The sequence below is a fragment of the Phocoena phocoena genome, chromosome 4 (assembly GCF_963924675.1).
Source record: "Phocoena phocoena chromosome 4, mPhoPho1.1, whole genome shotgun sequence".
Taxonomy (NCBI): domain Eukaryota; kingdom Metazoa; phylum Chordata; class Mammalia; order Artiodactyla; family Phocoenidae; genus Phocoena; species Phocoena phocoena.
The window spans coordinates 131448163-131464568 of record NC_089222.1 but is presented as its reverse complement, the minus strand read 5'-3'; the positions used below and the strand labels follow the sequence as shown (position 1 = coordinate 131464568).

The 16406-nt window shown below is 35.8% G+C and overlaps 1 protein-coding gene across 10 annotated transcripts in view; it reads left to right on the top strand.

Annotated features, from left to right (window-relative positions):
* Positions 1–16406, top strand: part of GRIK1 (glutamate ionotropic receptor kainate type subunit 1) — a 419735-nt gene that overhangs the window by 370475 nt on the left and 32854 nt on the right. For 8 of the 10 annotated variants that reach the window (XM_065876420.1, XM_065876425.1, XM_065876418.1 and 5 more), the window contains 5 exons: positions 629–742; positions 2573–2776; positions 3514–3737; positions 9502–9620; positions 13716–13933. In XM_065876420.1, coding sequence (XP_065732492.1) covers positions 629–742; positions 2573–2776; positions 3514–3737; positions 9502–9620; positions 13716–13933 — 879 coding nt within the window. The remainder of the gene's footprint in view (positions 1–628; positions 743–2572; positions 2777–3513; positions 3738–9501; positions 9621–13715; positions 13934–16406) is intronic. The other 2 variants (XM_065876424.1, XM_065876423.1) reach the window with 2 other exon arrangements.

Genomic DNA, 16406 nt, shown 5'->3' with positions numbered 1-16406 from the left:
TTTTCACAAGAGGCACCCCAACCCAGCACTGACTCCTCCAGTAAGATAGGCCTAGAACTTAGTTTACTGCTCATCCACACTTTTTCTTCCATTTATGTTTCCCTTTTAGATGCCTGATCTCTCCACTATCCATCCTGCCTCCTCCATCTCATTTCTTATAAATTTTAAAGGCATTGATAGTAATACTTTGGTAACACAAGGTTTGTATCAATAAAATGTAAGCTCCACAAGACCAGAAATTTCTATCTCTTTTGTTCACTGCCCTGCCCTCCAAGGCCTAGAAGAATCCCTGTCATATAAGTAGCTGTTCAACAAATACATATTGGAAGAAAATCCAACACTCATTTAAAAATTCTTAATTTAAAACAGAACATTGAACTTAATAAATTAAAAACAAAAGGACCTCCCCCTACTCCACCCTACATAGCACAAATTTTCTGTTCCATCTACACACTCATTCTTCCATTGTTTTGCTTTCCCACATTTAGTAGCTTCCACTGTGATGCCCTGTTGTCCTCTTCCCAGAATATGAGCTTTTGTGCCTATTCCTGGTGTACCAGGGACCTCTTTTTAGCATAAATTCCATCACTGACTGCCAGCAGCCTCTGATGTAATGTGTTCTGTGTAGATTGGGATTTGGAACTCCAACAGTGGGCTTAACATGACAGACGGCAACAAAGACAGGTCCAATAATATCACCGATTCACTCGCCAACCGAACGCTCATCGTCACCACAATTCTGGTAAGTTGACTATGTGGAATTCAGGGCATCTTATCCAGACTCTTACTCTAGACCTTGAAGGATTCCTCAACTAACCTTTTCATGCCAACAACTCTCTCTGTAAACGTCTATGTTTAATTGGGACACTAGAAGCATATGTTTGTGTGTACCTATAATAGATTGAATTATCAGCTTCCAACATTGTTTTGAAGATTTCCTACCTCCAATCCATTCTCATCTCTGTTTTGCTCCACTCTCTAGCCCCACCCAGCTGGTCTCCCTTGCTCTCTGGCTGCTGGTTGGTTTCAACCAAGGGGAGACTAAGGCCAGGGAAGTGGAGGAAGAGACCCAAGGAGATTTCTTCCTCTGTTTCCCAACAGTATTGTCAGAACTTCTGTCCTTCACAGCCATAGCTTCTATCCTGTCAATGATCCTGCCTCCATACGCTAACTGCACTGGACTCCTGGAACACTTTTTCCTCCCTGTCTGCCTCAGCCCTAGCTTCCTAATTATGCGGCTCCCTTGGTGTCTATATCCCACTGCAATTCTCACCACCATCCCTGTTGCCTCCCTTTGTCTTGCTCATTCCTTTGTAAATAGCCCCTTTATTAACTGCTCTTCAAAAGCCCAGGTAAAAGTACCTCCTACTCTGTGTTGGAACCCCTGTCATGCCCCCATCTAGCAACTGTGCATTCACAAGTTGTTCGTTCTCCCTCTTTGCTCTATCCTAATCCAAGAAGTAAAGGGAGTGGCCACCTCTAAAATCTTCACTTTTGGACCTTCTTGTTTTGATTTAGTCCATGATGTCAGGCCAATTTATTTCTGAAACAGTTAGCTTCAGAGAATTATTCATCCAAAATGAAAACCGTTTTGTTTTCCTGGTGTCTACTTTCTCTGAAACTTTCTCATGGAAATACAGAGTTTTCTACTTCTATCAGTTTGTTTGAGGATAAGCCTAAACATAAAGGAGAGATCAGTAATGTAGTAACTATTATGATTGTATAAAATAAAATACATTTTTATTTATTCAAATGAGAATCAATAAATAAAAATAATTTTTTATTTATTCAAATTAATTAATAAGATTATAGATACGCAGACTTAAGGAAATGTCCATTATTCATAGGATAGGGGATTTATCACATAAGCATATAAACAAAGAATTTACCAGATGTGAGCTCTAAGATGCATTCAAATAAGAAAGTGGAACCGATGATAAAAGAAGACACTGAAATGGCCTTTGAATAGGATATCCTGAATGAAACCAAGAAAAAATAGGTAAGTAATAAGGGAATAGTGAAGTTGAGATGCAATTTAGCTGAGAAATGAGAAAATTAAAATATTCAGAGTATTTAGTAGACAGGAAGTTTGAAGAACAAGGGAATATATTTGCTGATTTATATTTCCCTTTTGTAAGTAGGTGAAACTCATAGATAAAAGCCAGGAGGGAGGGTGGGTCTAGCACTAGAAGCTTGGGTGTGGGCACAGCTGCATGCCAGACATCCAGACATCAGATTGTCCCCTGCCTTCTCTGCCAGACCTAAAGTTCAAAAACGATTGTGTCTCTATGACACCATTCACTCACAGCTCTTCCCTCAGCAGTGGAGGGGAAAAACTCTCAATCAAAGAGAGAGGAGGGAGTGAAATAATATATGAAGTGTTCTATATTTGTAGAGGATGTACAAAAGATGAGTTTAGCAAAGGCAGAAGGGAAAGTGACTTTCTTTAGTATTCTCAAATCTTAAAAATAATTTTCAAATATTTTATATCTTCTGGCTGTTGACAGAGCTTGTGTAAGTAAATTCTGCCTTTCATTATAACAGGGTTTCATATGTGATTTGTTTCATATAGGAAGAACCCTATGTGATGTACAGGAAATCTGATAAGCCCCTGTATGGAAATGACAGATTTGAAGGATATTGCCTGGATCTATTGAAGGAATTGTCAAACATCCTGGGTTTCATTTATGATGTTAAACTTGTCCCTGATGGCAAATATGGAGCTCAGAATGACAAAGGAGAGTGGAATGGAATGGTCAAAGAACTTATAGATCATGTAAGCAAAACTATATCTCCTACATAGGGGTCTTCAATGTCAAAAAAAAGTGCATAATGAGAAGAAGTAAAAGAAAAGAGAAAAAATGGTTGAGTCAGAGTCAGAAGACATGTTTTATTTATTTATTTATTTTAATCATAAAAATGGCTTGAAAAGTGGGAAAAAACAACCTACCAATGTAGTTTCCCCACTTAGAAGGGCAAGTAATGAAAAATTGAGGATAAAAATTTATGGGCCCATCCTTCATACTGAAGAATAAACTTGAATGATTCTTAGATTATAAAAAGAGTTCTGAAGTTTGCAGCTCAGAGCAAAATCTCATCGACTACTTTTATGATCTAGTTGCTCATTTCTTATTTTTCTCACATGCCCTTTTTTAAAGACATTCTTCTGCAGTTTTCTTTCCCCCATTTTGTTCCAGAATATGTATGTGTGTATATATATATATATATGTGTATATATATATATATATATATATATATATATATATATATATATATATATATGTCGTGTGTGTGTGTGTTTCACACTGTCTGGTTTCTCTTTGCTAATGAATACTATTTTGTAAACATAACTGTGTAAATCAACTGTTTGTATATTAGAGTCAATCAGCACAGAAGGTTTTTGTGTGAGAAGCATTTGGAGTTGAGAATAAGAATCAGGAGAACCAGGAAAAGTCTAGACATTCACCAGGAAGGTAGACAACTAAGGTGACAAGTTCAAACTTGCTTTTGCAGAAGGCTGATCTGGCGGTGGCTCCTCTTACCATCACTTACGTGCGGGAAAAAGTCATAGACTTCTCCAAACCCTTCATGACCCTGGGCATCAGCATTCTCTACCACAAGCCCAATGGCACCAACCCAGGGGTCTTCTCCTTCCTCAACCCTCTATCTCCTGACATTTGGATGTATGTGCTCTTAGCCTGTTTAGGAGTCAGTTGTGTACTCTTTGTGATCGCAAGGTAAGTTAGAGAACTACTAAACTTACAACAGATCTATGTCAGTCTCAGGTTGACCTGTATGCTCTAGAGGTAGAGATCAAGAACTTCAAAGTATTCTTTTAGTTTTTCCTGGTGTTCTATTCTGTCAAGTTCTCCCTCATAAAAGCCACTCTATAAATGAATATCTTCTAATTATTCATAAAGGTAATTTTAAAAGATAATAGGAAGACAATTTTATATATTATATTAATTTCATTTTATCAGTACTTAAAACAATGTAAAATGGTTATGTACCCATTTTTCCCTGAATTATATTGCCACAAAGGCAATAGCTCAGCTAATAAATCTAAACTGTTTCAACAGGAAAGAGAAAAGTTGTGTCCAGATTCTTGATCCCTGGAATATTCGCAAATATTAAGCAAAATAGAAAAAAGTTAGCTAGGAATTGTAGCAAATAAGAAGCACTGGATTAAACAAGATTTTGAAATCCTCAGGAATAAAAACAAATATTTTGAAAATTTTATAAAATTTATTTTTTTTAAAAATAGACAGTTAACAAGAGAATTCTGGAAATAACAATAAAAAGAAATAATAGTTATATATCCAGTCTGGAGGCATGAAATCTTTATGCTACCCTGATGTTTCAGTTTAGATTTTATTTTCTGAGATAACCCTACATTTAACCATTCTGCTCTACACAGTTTTTCAAAGGATTGTTATACCATTCAGTAGATTATATTTTCTAAATACCTTTGATACTGAATTGAAAACACAGCTGCTTTATCTTTCTGTTGGCTTAGACAGTTGATATCCCTAGACAAACCCTGTAAAAAAAATGATTGCTTTGTTATGTTCTCTATTCATTTTCAATCTTTTTCATCCTTCAACAAAACTCAGTGAACTTTTTCTCTAATCAATTTGTGTTTTCCCTCCAGGAATTTCTAAGAGAAATCTTTCTTCATGCTAGTTCTTTGTCATTGTTCACTGTATGGTTTTGATTAATGCCAGGTAACTCTTGCCCTAGCATAATTATAAAGAAAGCTGGGAAAAATAACCTACTTTGGAAAGGTCTTACAGATCCATAAAGCAGACATAGTAAAGGTAAATAAATGTGTGCTCTCATGTGTGGGTGAGTCACATATGTTCAATATGAAATGAATATTTCCAAGTTCTCTATACTTCATAAAGTGTACCATTACCAAATCCTAGACTGTTTTCCAAATTTTGTCCAGATATTAAATTACTTTTAAATAATGACCAAAGCTTTTTTTCCATGTATCTTACCTCATAAAATAGTATATTGTCAGTATATAGAGTCATACTCTCCTTTGATACATAATCAGTGGTTCTCAACTAAGAGAGATTTTATCCTCCAGGGAACATTTGGCAATGTCTGGAAATAGCTTTTGATTGTTACAACTGAGGGTGGAGGATGCTACTGGTATATAGTAGGTAGAGTCCAGGGATATAGCTAAACATCCTACAGTGGGCAGGACAGCCCTCCCCCTCCAACAAAGAATTACCCCAAAATGTCAATAGCATCAAGTTTGAATAACCATGCTCTAAATAATTAAAGATGATAGTGCTTTGAGTATCAAATTTTCAAAGATGAATAACTCACCTTTGGAAGAGCATTTCTCATTACTGGCTCATAAGTGAAATGGATACTGCCCTAGAATGGCCATTGAATAAATGACCACCCTAAAGTGATGTACTCTCTAACAATAAATTAGAAATCTTGTGTTGGCTTGTTGTTCCATTCCTCTATTTGGGACCCACACCTGCTGGGTGATTCTAGGGCTAGTAGAGCAATCCAAGCAGCAGAGGGCAACAGAGAAGTGAGTTTCCATATTCCCCAGCTCACTGCTTTGTCTAAGCAGTGATGCTAATGAGTAGAATAGGCAAGACAATGTTGATGAGCAAGTAATTACATCATTTATCACACTGACTTGATCAAATCAGTGAAAGAAAAAACCATGTCAACAGCAACCAGAAATTCTCACAAGCATACAGGTTGAAAGTTCTCTTTTACATTTGACACCAAGTGTGCCTTTAAATGGCCTTATGTTTACCACCAGAATACGTCAAAATAATGTAGCATTCAGTAGTTTTCCCCTCCTCATTTTGTCTGTTCCTCTATAACCTCCTGATGAACCAGAGCCTTACCTTTTCTAACTTCATTCTGTTTCAGTTAAGAAAGCAGCCTCCTTTCTCCCCTAGTCAATACTATCCACTCAACATTCCTACTCACCAAGTATCATTTATAAACCAGCTCTTCTTTATTTAGCTTATTCTCCTTGTCACTCCCTTCTCACTGTCTTTCCTCTCACTCTGGTTCTTGGGGAAGTAGAGATGTCATGCATCAAATGCAAACTTGCAAACAGCATGGTGGTAAAACATAGAAAATATAAAAATATAAAAAATAACTCCCTGCAGTGTACAAGTGCACTATCATGGGGATTGTACTCTCAGTTACATTCAGCTTCTCCACACCTTTGAATCCATTCCTGCCTCTACGTCATAAAGCCACTAAATATATTTTGGAGGTGATTCCCAAAGACAAAATCCTGATCTAATAAATGTGCCAATTCACTTTTACTTCCCACCATCATAGCTTGAACTTGGTCACTCTGCATCCATAAGCTAATATGTAAAATGACTTTCTGTTACCACCTCAGTGGTTTGCATTCAAAGTTAGTGAAATAGAAATGAAAAACAGCTAACCTCCTAATCATCTTTAGCTCTAGAGAGGCTTTTGAATTTGCTTTTTGAAATATATGCTTTCTTGTCTTTTTAAAGGGGAAAAATAAAGCCCATCACTGCATTTAGGCTAATGAGCTCACTAGACAGAGACTTACAAGCCATTTGCTGAAGTGAATTGAATTTATAAAGTTAGACAAACTAAGGAAAGCCATATAAATTTTTTAGTTACTATGACTTGTTACAAATGTGCATGTCCGTGTTTTTGTTTTGTGGTTGACATTTTTTAAATTACTTTTTGTAAAGTATTTAATCCCAAGGAATTATAACCATCATGAACACAAAATTTAGATAGACCAAATATCCAAATATAATGTCTGATTACATCTTATAATTTATGCTCATCTTCTTAAAATGAACATTTTTTAAGTTGGATTCTGGCAAAGAAAAATCAAGAAAACCTTTGACTATAACTCTACAGTTATAATACAAACCCAACAGTTATGCTACAAGATCGAATAGAGCTTCCTCCATTAAAAGATGAATAGATCTCCCTCTTCTTGATACATCCTAATATCTATTCTCAGCCATAAAAAGAATCTCTTAATTAGAAATCTTCAGTATGACCAGCATTTTATATCTTCCATTCAAGTAAAAGCCTGGCATATATAAACATAAAACCAAAATGAACCTCTGTATTTCAATATAATGCTACTCTTCTATGTGCAAATTTTAACATAAATTCTAAGCATATTTGTCCCTTTCTCTGACATTTCACTAAAAATCAGTATCAGTTGAAGATAGCAGCTTCAGAATATCATTGGTGTGGGTCATGTATTAATCTTTCTCCCAGACTTCCTGGTGCTGACATTACTGTCACACTAGCTATCTTTAAGCAGGCATTAGGAATTTCAAGCTGAAATATCTACATCCGGTAGGCAACAGGTAGGTCTCTTGCATTACGAAAAGTCAGTGTCTTACAACACAGCATCAAATCACTATTTAATATTCCTCAGTCCACACACTCCCCAAGTCACTCAGAATCTCAGAGAGAAAGGATCTAAAATATCTCTGCAGAGCAGGCAGAATCACATTGCTGTTTAGACAGTTTTCTTTTTTGCCATAGAAAATTAGATTAATTGTTCACTTAGAACTGCAAAGTATGAAATACTGAAAAAAGACCAAGTTAGATGCGGCATTCCAAAGAGAAAAGTGGTGATCTCATTCATCAGAGCATATACAGGGGAGAAGTGCCAGAATATCAGGGGGCTGGTGGTTGCCAGGTTTTATGATCTGTTTAGAAAAACTCCCTCTTTTGAATGCATAATCTGCCTAATTTATTGCACTTAATATTTTAAAATTATTTTACAAGTGACAATGATATTGTTTAAGTAACGGCATCTTTACTCTGTGTACTGCTTCAATTGGTAGGTTCATTAATATTGGTATTCAGTTCTTCAGCTCAGCAAACTACTATGGTTATAAGAGAGTATAAATTCAAAACTTAATTATATTGTTGAAACAGTAATTAAAATGTATTGGCATGGCATTGTCAATTAAAGCTATATTCATAAGCTTCACAGGAACCTGCACTGTGTGCCCTGCAGCTGTGGAGAAGGTGCAGTCATGATTCAGATGCCATTACTGGGGGATAAACTACAAGGCTGTTATCCCAGTCTCCCTAAGACTTGATGAGGAGATGCTGTATACTTTTCAGAAGGTGTCTGGGGGTTTAGAGAATGGTTTTTCATTAAGAGGAACTGTCTGCCCAGTTCCTTGTGCATGATTCATAGTGTGCCCTGCTTTTCACTTTAGATAATGTATTCACTTTAATACCAACTCTCCCCAGGTGTCAGCAACTTGCTATTGTTTACTGCTGAAACCTTATGGCTGGAGAGCATTCCATATGTTCTCATTGACTTTATGGTGTTTTAACATTACTCCTGCTTGCATTAAAAGACCCAACGGCAAACAGCAAAGCGTCCAGTGCTAAGGACTACTGCATTTAATCATTTCCAGATCACTTTACAGAGCACCTGCTAATGTCTTTTTGGAAAAATAAGCGCCCCTTGGAAAGATAGTCCTAAAATATAACCACAGAGCAGGGAGCTCCTTGGGCTGTAGAGATCAGACAGATGTTTAGAAAACAGAGGAAGAACCAAAACTCTTCAGTTCCTCAAATTTTTATTTTAACACACCCTAGAAATATCTGGATTCCCTCTTCTTTAAAAATAAGGAAACTGAAGCCAGTGAGCTTAAGTTACTTATTCAAGGTTGACTTCCTAACTAATGAGGGTTGGTGATCAGGTGATCACAATTCATAGTTCTGGAAACAATTCAAAATGAATCTAGAGTGTCTGAATCTAAAACTCTCCATTGAGACATGCTGTGTCCTTAACACTAATGAACCCCTGTGCCTGGGCCAGGATACTTCTAAGTTTGAACTTTATCTCTTCATTTAAGGATTGTGACTTTTATCTCCATATACAATCATAAAAACATTAATACATCCCAATCCAGACATTCTTTTTGTTTATTAATTGTTTCAAACTTGCAGCTCCTTTGATTCATTATGAAATCACTAGACTACATAGACTCCTTTAAACTTCTATCCATAGATACCTCTTGAAGTCCAGTCAGCCCTCTGTTTTTGTGCCTTCCACAGCACCTAGCAACACAGAATCTTGATACTGTAGCTGGTATGCAACAGTGTGTGTGTCACTGTCATTGCTACTTTGTGGGGTAAATACTCGGGATGAGTGAACCTCTCTTTAACAGTCCATCTAGTTGTTCAGTAAAATGGAAATGAGTGAAAACTCAGAACAATTTAGTAGACATAGATCTGAGGAGTACAGTTCCAGACAACCAATGGGCTTTGCCTACAACTCAGAAGTCTGATAAATATAATGCCTAAAGTCTCCTTCGCACTTTGCCTACCAAAGCTGTAAGTTTATGAATATGGCCTACTGTTTGGTTTGATGCGTCCATCATTAGCTGTTGGGTGTTCTGCATTGTTCAGCGGGTTTTCACTGGTGCCACATATATTTATCTCACGTTTACAGACTGTTTCTGTTAACTACCACAGGTTTACACCCTACGAGTGGTATAACCCCCACCCATGCAATCCTGACTCAGACGTGGTGGAAAACAATTTTACTTTACTAAATAGTTTCTGGTTTGGAGTTGGAGCTCTCATGCAACAAGGTACAAGGTTGCGCATCTTTGTCACACACATCCCACAGTCTGCTGACAGGTTTTCATGCTGGTAAATTCCACCAAGAAGATAGAGGGTAGGATAAAAACTATCTCAGGAATCAAAAAGATAGAACCCAGCTTCCTAGACAGTTCTAAAAATAAAAAAATATGACAGAAATGAAACTCCTTTGCTATATATCTAAAATAAAACTTACTATCAAGCAATGAACACAAATTTTCCTAGAGAGAAGGAAGAGATAAATTACCTTAGAAACTGTTTACAAATTGGCATAGATGGAGATATCAGTCTTTTCCTAACTTCACAAGTTAGAGGTTGAAAAGGATTAAAGTTTGAATCCTTTGAAAATTAGGTTGAATTACATTCTTCCAATAGCTCACAGTACCTAAAACTGTCAACTAATTACCACTCTGACAGACCCTACAGGGATTCATCTTAGCTTCCCGGTAACCTTTTACGATCTCCGTCAGTTGGTAACCATAGCAACAGTAAACTGGGGAAGTTGGGGGAAATGAAATTCAAACCATAGGAATGTAATATATTTTATACATTTTCTATGATTTGGAAGATTTTGATTTTGGTGGGGAGGGAGGAGTGAGTTGTTTTAACCTTTGGAAGAAATCCAACTCTTTTGTGGATATTCCTCAGCTTTGATTCCAAACGTATGATATAGAAAACCATTCTCAAGATAAGTGCATTTATTTAAGAAAATCATAAGTCACAGATGCTGTTGTGTTTGGAATATCTGCTCATTTGACAACAAGTTGCAAAATAAATTGGCAAAGGAAATTTCAACTAGGATATATATTAAAGATGTCTGTTACTTAGGTGTGAACCCTAAGGCTTTTCATGAGGGAGTTGTTATCATCTACTCGAAATGTATATAGTCTGTCTCTAAAAATTCCAGGGAGAGAGAGCAAGGGTTTCTAGTGTGGAAATACAAAATAATTGAAGAGAGTGAGTAAAACCTCTCATCATGCAATTAAGTGTAGTTTATTCAGGCACTGCCAAATAGGTTTAGACACAGCACCTGATTTACTAGAAATCACTTGCATGAGTTTAGAGCATAGCACAGAACTATAAATCCTGCAGGAAAACTCATTAGATGACATATACTGCTTTACCACTGCATTTACTTTTTAAGGCATTTATCTTGTGAACAATTACTTTCAAAGAGTGAGAGACTCCCCTCCTTCCCTATAGCTTGCCTTCCTGTGCCATTAGAATAGAAAAATATAGACTTGGGTTTCATAGAGCACACGGCAAGTCTGTGCATGTACATATGACTGTGACTGTCTTCTGTCATATGAGTGTTCCCGCCCCTAAAATTTCTCTTTTATATTCTACCTGTTTGGAGTTTCCCATCATCCACAGCAAACCGTGGGATGCAGTGTCTGCTAGTTACCACTACCTTGGGTACGTGACAGTCAACCCCAACCAGACTCTGCTTGTTTTTCAAGAAGTTTAAAATATTTGTCAGGTGAAACATATATTGAAATGTAAAAATTTGCAGTACTGGTGACTGTTAGTGCATTTGTCCTTAGCATGTGACATTGGACCAGGTAGCTAACTTATGTATTGACTGTTGTGCTCTTGTTAGCAGAAGCTTATCACTGTACTCACTTGGAAATCATTTTGTTTAATTTTTTTTTTAATGTGATGATCAGGCTTTCTCTTTTCTACAGAGCGTGAGCAAAGTCTGGATCAGGATTGGCTGTCATGTCTGCCATAAAAGGCAGTAAAGAGACTTCAGCAAGTATTGTCTCTCATCCCAAATATTTTCTAATGATGTTTTATTCTATTTTTATTACTTTCATAACTTCATACTCTAGAGTTCTGAACTTAGAAAAATCATCTCTACTTGAGCGAAGTCATTTCTAAGTATGTAAATTAATGTTGAGAATCATGAAAGTCACAAAATTGTGTGAAATTTTTTAAAGAGATGAAATGTTGAGAAATATAATTCATATAATTCATACCATACCATCTACCAAGGGTTTGAAATGTAACCTGAGTAGGTTTCTACAAATTATTTTTAAGTTCCAAGACCACTTCATCCAAAAGTATAAATATGTATTAGTTTAAAGTGTGATAGATGTGAATTTATCATTACATGTCAACAGCTGGTTATCCGTCTGTCCAGTTTTACTGCCATATAATACATAATTATACAAATAATAAATTAAAATCTGATCTTTTCACAAATGCAGCCAAATAAAATAAGGATAAATTTACAGCAGAAAATCTATACCTATAAGCTAAGAAAATATATCTACTAACTATATTACCTATTTCCCACGGCTATTTTATGGAATAAATGGTATTATAATGATAGCCAACGAAAAATCTAAAATAATATCACACTGCCACAAGGCTGCTAGATCAATGAAGTACAAAGATATGAAACAAACTTGGGCATTAAACACACACATACACCCACAGGCATATAAATCCCATTAAACTGAAAGATTAAAACAAGAGAGCAACAAACTATTCTACTAAATTCTTAGAGGCAATTTAATGAAAACTGTTATAAATCTGAGTATTATTACACACCCAAATTCAAACAAACAAACAAAAGAAGGAAATAAAAACCACAGTGAAGCCATTAACCTCATTAAAAGACAATAAAGCACAAAGATACCTAATAACTTTAGAAGAATACATCTAATTCAAAGTCAAGAAACTCTGCCAACCTTTATCTGCTTACCATGAGCTGGCTTTGATTTCATGAGCAATATTTGTATCTGTTTATAGATTAAACTTGAGCATAAACTCATGTATTTGTAGATTCGTAAACTCCAATGTCCCCTTCTATCTTAAGTCATTAACTACAAAACTTCAAAACACCCAATCAGAAAAGTGAAAGACTCCTTTAAAACCAGGTAATTCACCTGCTGAACTTCATACTTTGGATTTTTTAACTTAGGGTTTTTCCCTTTCACTTTTTAACTGGTCCCATAAACTCTAACATTCCTCCAACTTCATGGAGGAAATGCTAAGTACAGAACCAATGGTGAATTTCAAGCAAGCAGATTAACCAAAAATCCATCCGTGAATTGATAAAATTGGGGTAAGTGCTGCATATACCCTTCTGTCCCTTTTGATTCTACTGTTGGATTTATGGCCTTCCATAAGTTTGATCAAAAGTTTTGAGCTAGAGAGTTTTCACAGATGTTTGTCCTTTGTGTAGGTAAACTTCACACACGTACCCTTTCTTTAAGAGAGAAAGGTTTTTTTGGTAAATACATTAAATGCCTCTATATTACCTTTTTACAAATAATCAGGAATCATCTGATAACATCTAAAATGTATGTTCTTAGCAGAAAAGGCCCCTTTCCACCTGCAAAACAGCCAGTCTTTGAAGTATAATTTAAAAATAGTACTTTATTTGAGGACAAAATTGTGCCTTTTCAGTGAATATATTATTTTCAGTTAAATAAGAATCTACTTTAAAAAAGTAATTTTGACTTCAAAAGTAACATAAAGCAATAAAAAATGATTCATCTACTGTCAAATATGGCTGCATCCAATTTCATTTGATTTGTGAAACTCCAGTGTTTTATTAAAGTACATGTGATAAATGACATGATATGTTAATCTTTTGAAAGTCTCTCTCATTCTTTAAGATTAAATAAAAGTAAGTTAGCATTTTAAAGCTTTCACAGTTGTACAACCTAGAACATTTTATTTCAAACAATAAGATGCATATCAGACAGTAAGAAAAGTCCAGAAGTCTGGGATTGACTTTTCAGCAGAAACAAGCAAACAAACTCAAATCTAAGCAACTAAACTATATAAATTTTAAACATAGAATATCTTAGGGTTAAAATCATGTAATGCCTTCAAATGTCAATAAATCACATTTTAAACAGCAGCATTGATAAATGATAAAAGATCACTTAGATTTTGCTTCATTTTCTAAAAAAATGCATCTATTCACCTACACGCAAGAGAGTAAAACCTTGATAGATTTATAGTTTTGTGTCACAAAAATGCATTATCTCTCTAGGCTAGTGTCAAATCACGGGTCTTCCCTTCTCTCCTAACTGTTTAACTCTCTTACTCTGACGATACCATCACAGGATCAGAGTTGATGCCCAAAGCTCTATCAACCAGAATAGTTGGAGGGATATGGTGGTTTTTCACGCTAATCATCATTTCATCCTACACTGCCAATCTGGCTGCCTTCTTGACAGTAGAGCGAATGGAATCCCCCATTGATTCAGCAGATGACCTGGCAAAACAAACCAAGATAGAATATGGGGCAGTCAGAGATGGATCAACAATGACCTTCTTCAAGGTAAGGAACTGACAATATATTCTCAGCAGTTATCTCATACTGAGGGGAGGATGTTGTGGAATGAGAGTCCGTCCAAAAAAAAACCAAAAAAATGTTAGGCAACTTTTTTATAAAATAAAATGTCTAATGGCAAAATCTGATTACAAGGTACCCTCAGCTGTCACATAAAACAATTTCTTCAGTGCCCATCTAGGTATCATTCCCTCTATCCCCAATTGAGTACACTCAGATCCACAGGTCAGTATCTTCAATATCTTTTCTTGTCTTTATACCCATTAATTAATCACTCATGTATAGAAGCCACAAAAGTAAAGGTTACTTAACCTGAAATTATGACAATCAGAATGCTTGAATATCTTTGTTTTGTTCTTCCTGTTCTGTACTGGATGAGGCAGGAGCAGATGACAAGTAAATGTGTTGATACTGGTATTTATTTGGAAAATTAAAACCAAAAGTATCCCAGGGGACTCCAGTCTAATATTGCATTTGCACCAATGGGGACAGTGCTCCTAGAGCAGCCTGAAGCCTTCCAATAGCCTTCCGATAGCCTTCCTATAGTTAGAATCAATATGGTTTTAGTGTCAAGTGCATTTTGTTGTTCAAGTCTTTTTAATTACTTACCCAGAATAATGAAACTGATTTCTACCTTGCTTACAGAATAAGCTGCAGTACTTTTATTATCAAATCTCAGATACTATATCTCCCGTGGGGGGGAAATGGATTTTAATGGATCCTGGGACCTTTAGAGATGACAAAAAACCTTAGAGATCAGAAAGTTCAGCCCTTCACCTTACTCATGAAGTGAACAAAACCCACAGAAGCTAAATTATTTGCTCAAAATCACACACTTGGTTTATGACACAGCCAGGCTAGAACCTTCTTGTAAGAGGTACTTGTGCATGTGAAAAAAAGGAAAACAGCAACTGTAACCAAAATAAACTCTAAAAACACCTTTGTCAACGTTTCACATCCAGATTACTGAAAATGAAGTTGTCACCCAAGGTTTGAGAGGACTACTTTGACTTGTGAAGAGTATTTATTTAGAGACAAAAAACTATAGGTAAAAAAAAAGGGAACACTTCTTTGTATAGCAGTATTATTTCACAAAAATATGTATTACTTATGCAGTAAATGCAGTTTAACATTAAAATAATAATAAATAAACAAATAAAAACTTACTTGTTTTAAGAGTAAACTATACCCAGAGGTATATAAAAAAGAGTAATGTAAAAAGTTAGGATTTTTCTTTTCCTCTATGTTAAAAAAAAGATGATTTTTAAACTTTTTTTTAATTTTAAGAAATATGACATTGATTTAATGAAGGTATAAAGTGTGGTGATTCTTTCTTCTTTGGACAAGTGTTGTTTTCAAGACAAATTACATTAAATGTATGGCTTTCCAACTTTCTGAAAGCTTGAATTTTCCTAAAATCAGTACTGTAAAGAAACACGTTACCCACAGCTAGTAATTCATCACAACACTTGTCAAAAACTAGGAAAATTACCTGCAAGGCATATAGGACAGAGAGACACTGCCAAAGGAGAACTGAGTATGTCTGAAAAACATATCTGAAATGATTTACCTCTTTCACCAGTATCAAAAAGTTTTAAAGTATTGGGAAATGGGCGAGTAGAGGTAGAGAAGATTCTACTACTACTAAGATGCACATTATAAATATAAAAGAGGGAGAGGCTACCCTTTGAAAAAGCCATAGATCTGACTTCGCCACTGTGAAAACAATCAGTGTATTCACAAAGTATCCTTTAATCTCATTTTGATTTGTCTCTGTTCACATACCTCTGAATATAAAGGGTGCTGGTTCCCACATTTCCTGGCAGGACCCTAGAGTGACTTGGGTGTGCTTGGATATTGTATTTCCCTGAAATAATTCTATGTTAATCTCGCAACTGTACTAGCTCATAACTGCACACTCTGTTCCTAAATGCTTTCCATACAGTATTTCATTTTATCCTTATAAAGGCCAACTGAGTTAAGAGCTAAGATTATCCCCATTGTTTGATGAGGAAAATGAGGTATAGCTCAGTTAAATAACTTGCCACAAATTTATAAAGCTACTGATGAAAGAGTCAGTGTTCAGACAAACTTCAGGGAGTTCTAGAAGTTCTACCCGCCTTGAGGGTAGACAATTGGTCTCTTTTGTTTGTCATTATATCCTCAGAACCTAAAACAGTACCTGGCACATAGTAGGTACATAGTAGAGATAGTAGGCACTCAGAAAACATGTTTTTAATAAATGAACAAATACACTACTGAAATCTAAGAGCAATGGACTCTATCAGAGGAGAAAAAGAGAGAAGGAGGAAAGAAGGAAAGAAGGTACATAGTAAAGATAGTAGGCACTCAGAAAACATGTTTTTAATAAATGAACAAATACACTACTAAAATCTAAGAGCGATGGATTCTATCAGAGGAGAGAAGGAGGAAAGAAGGGAGGTGAGGAGGTATCTTTGTT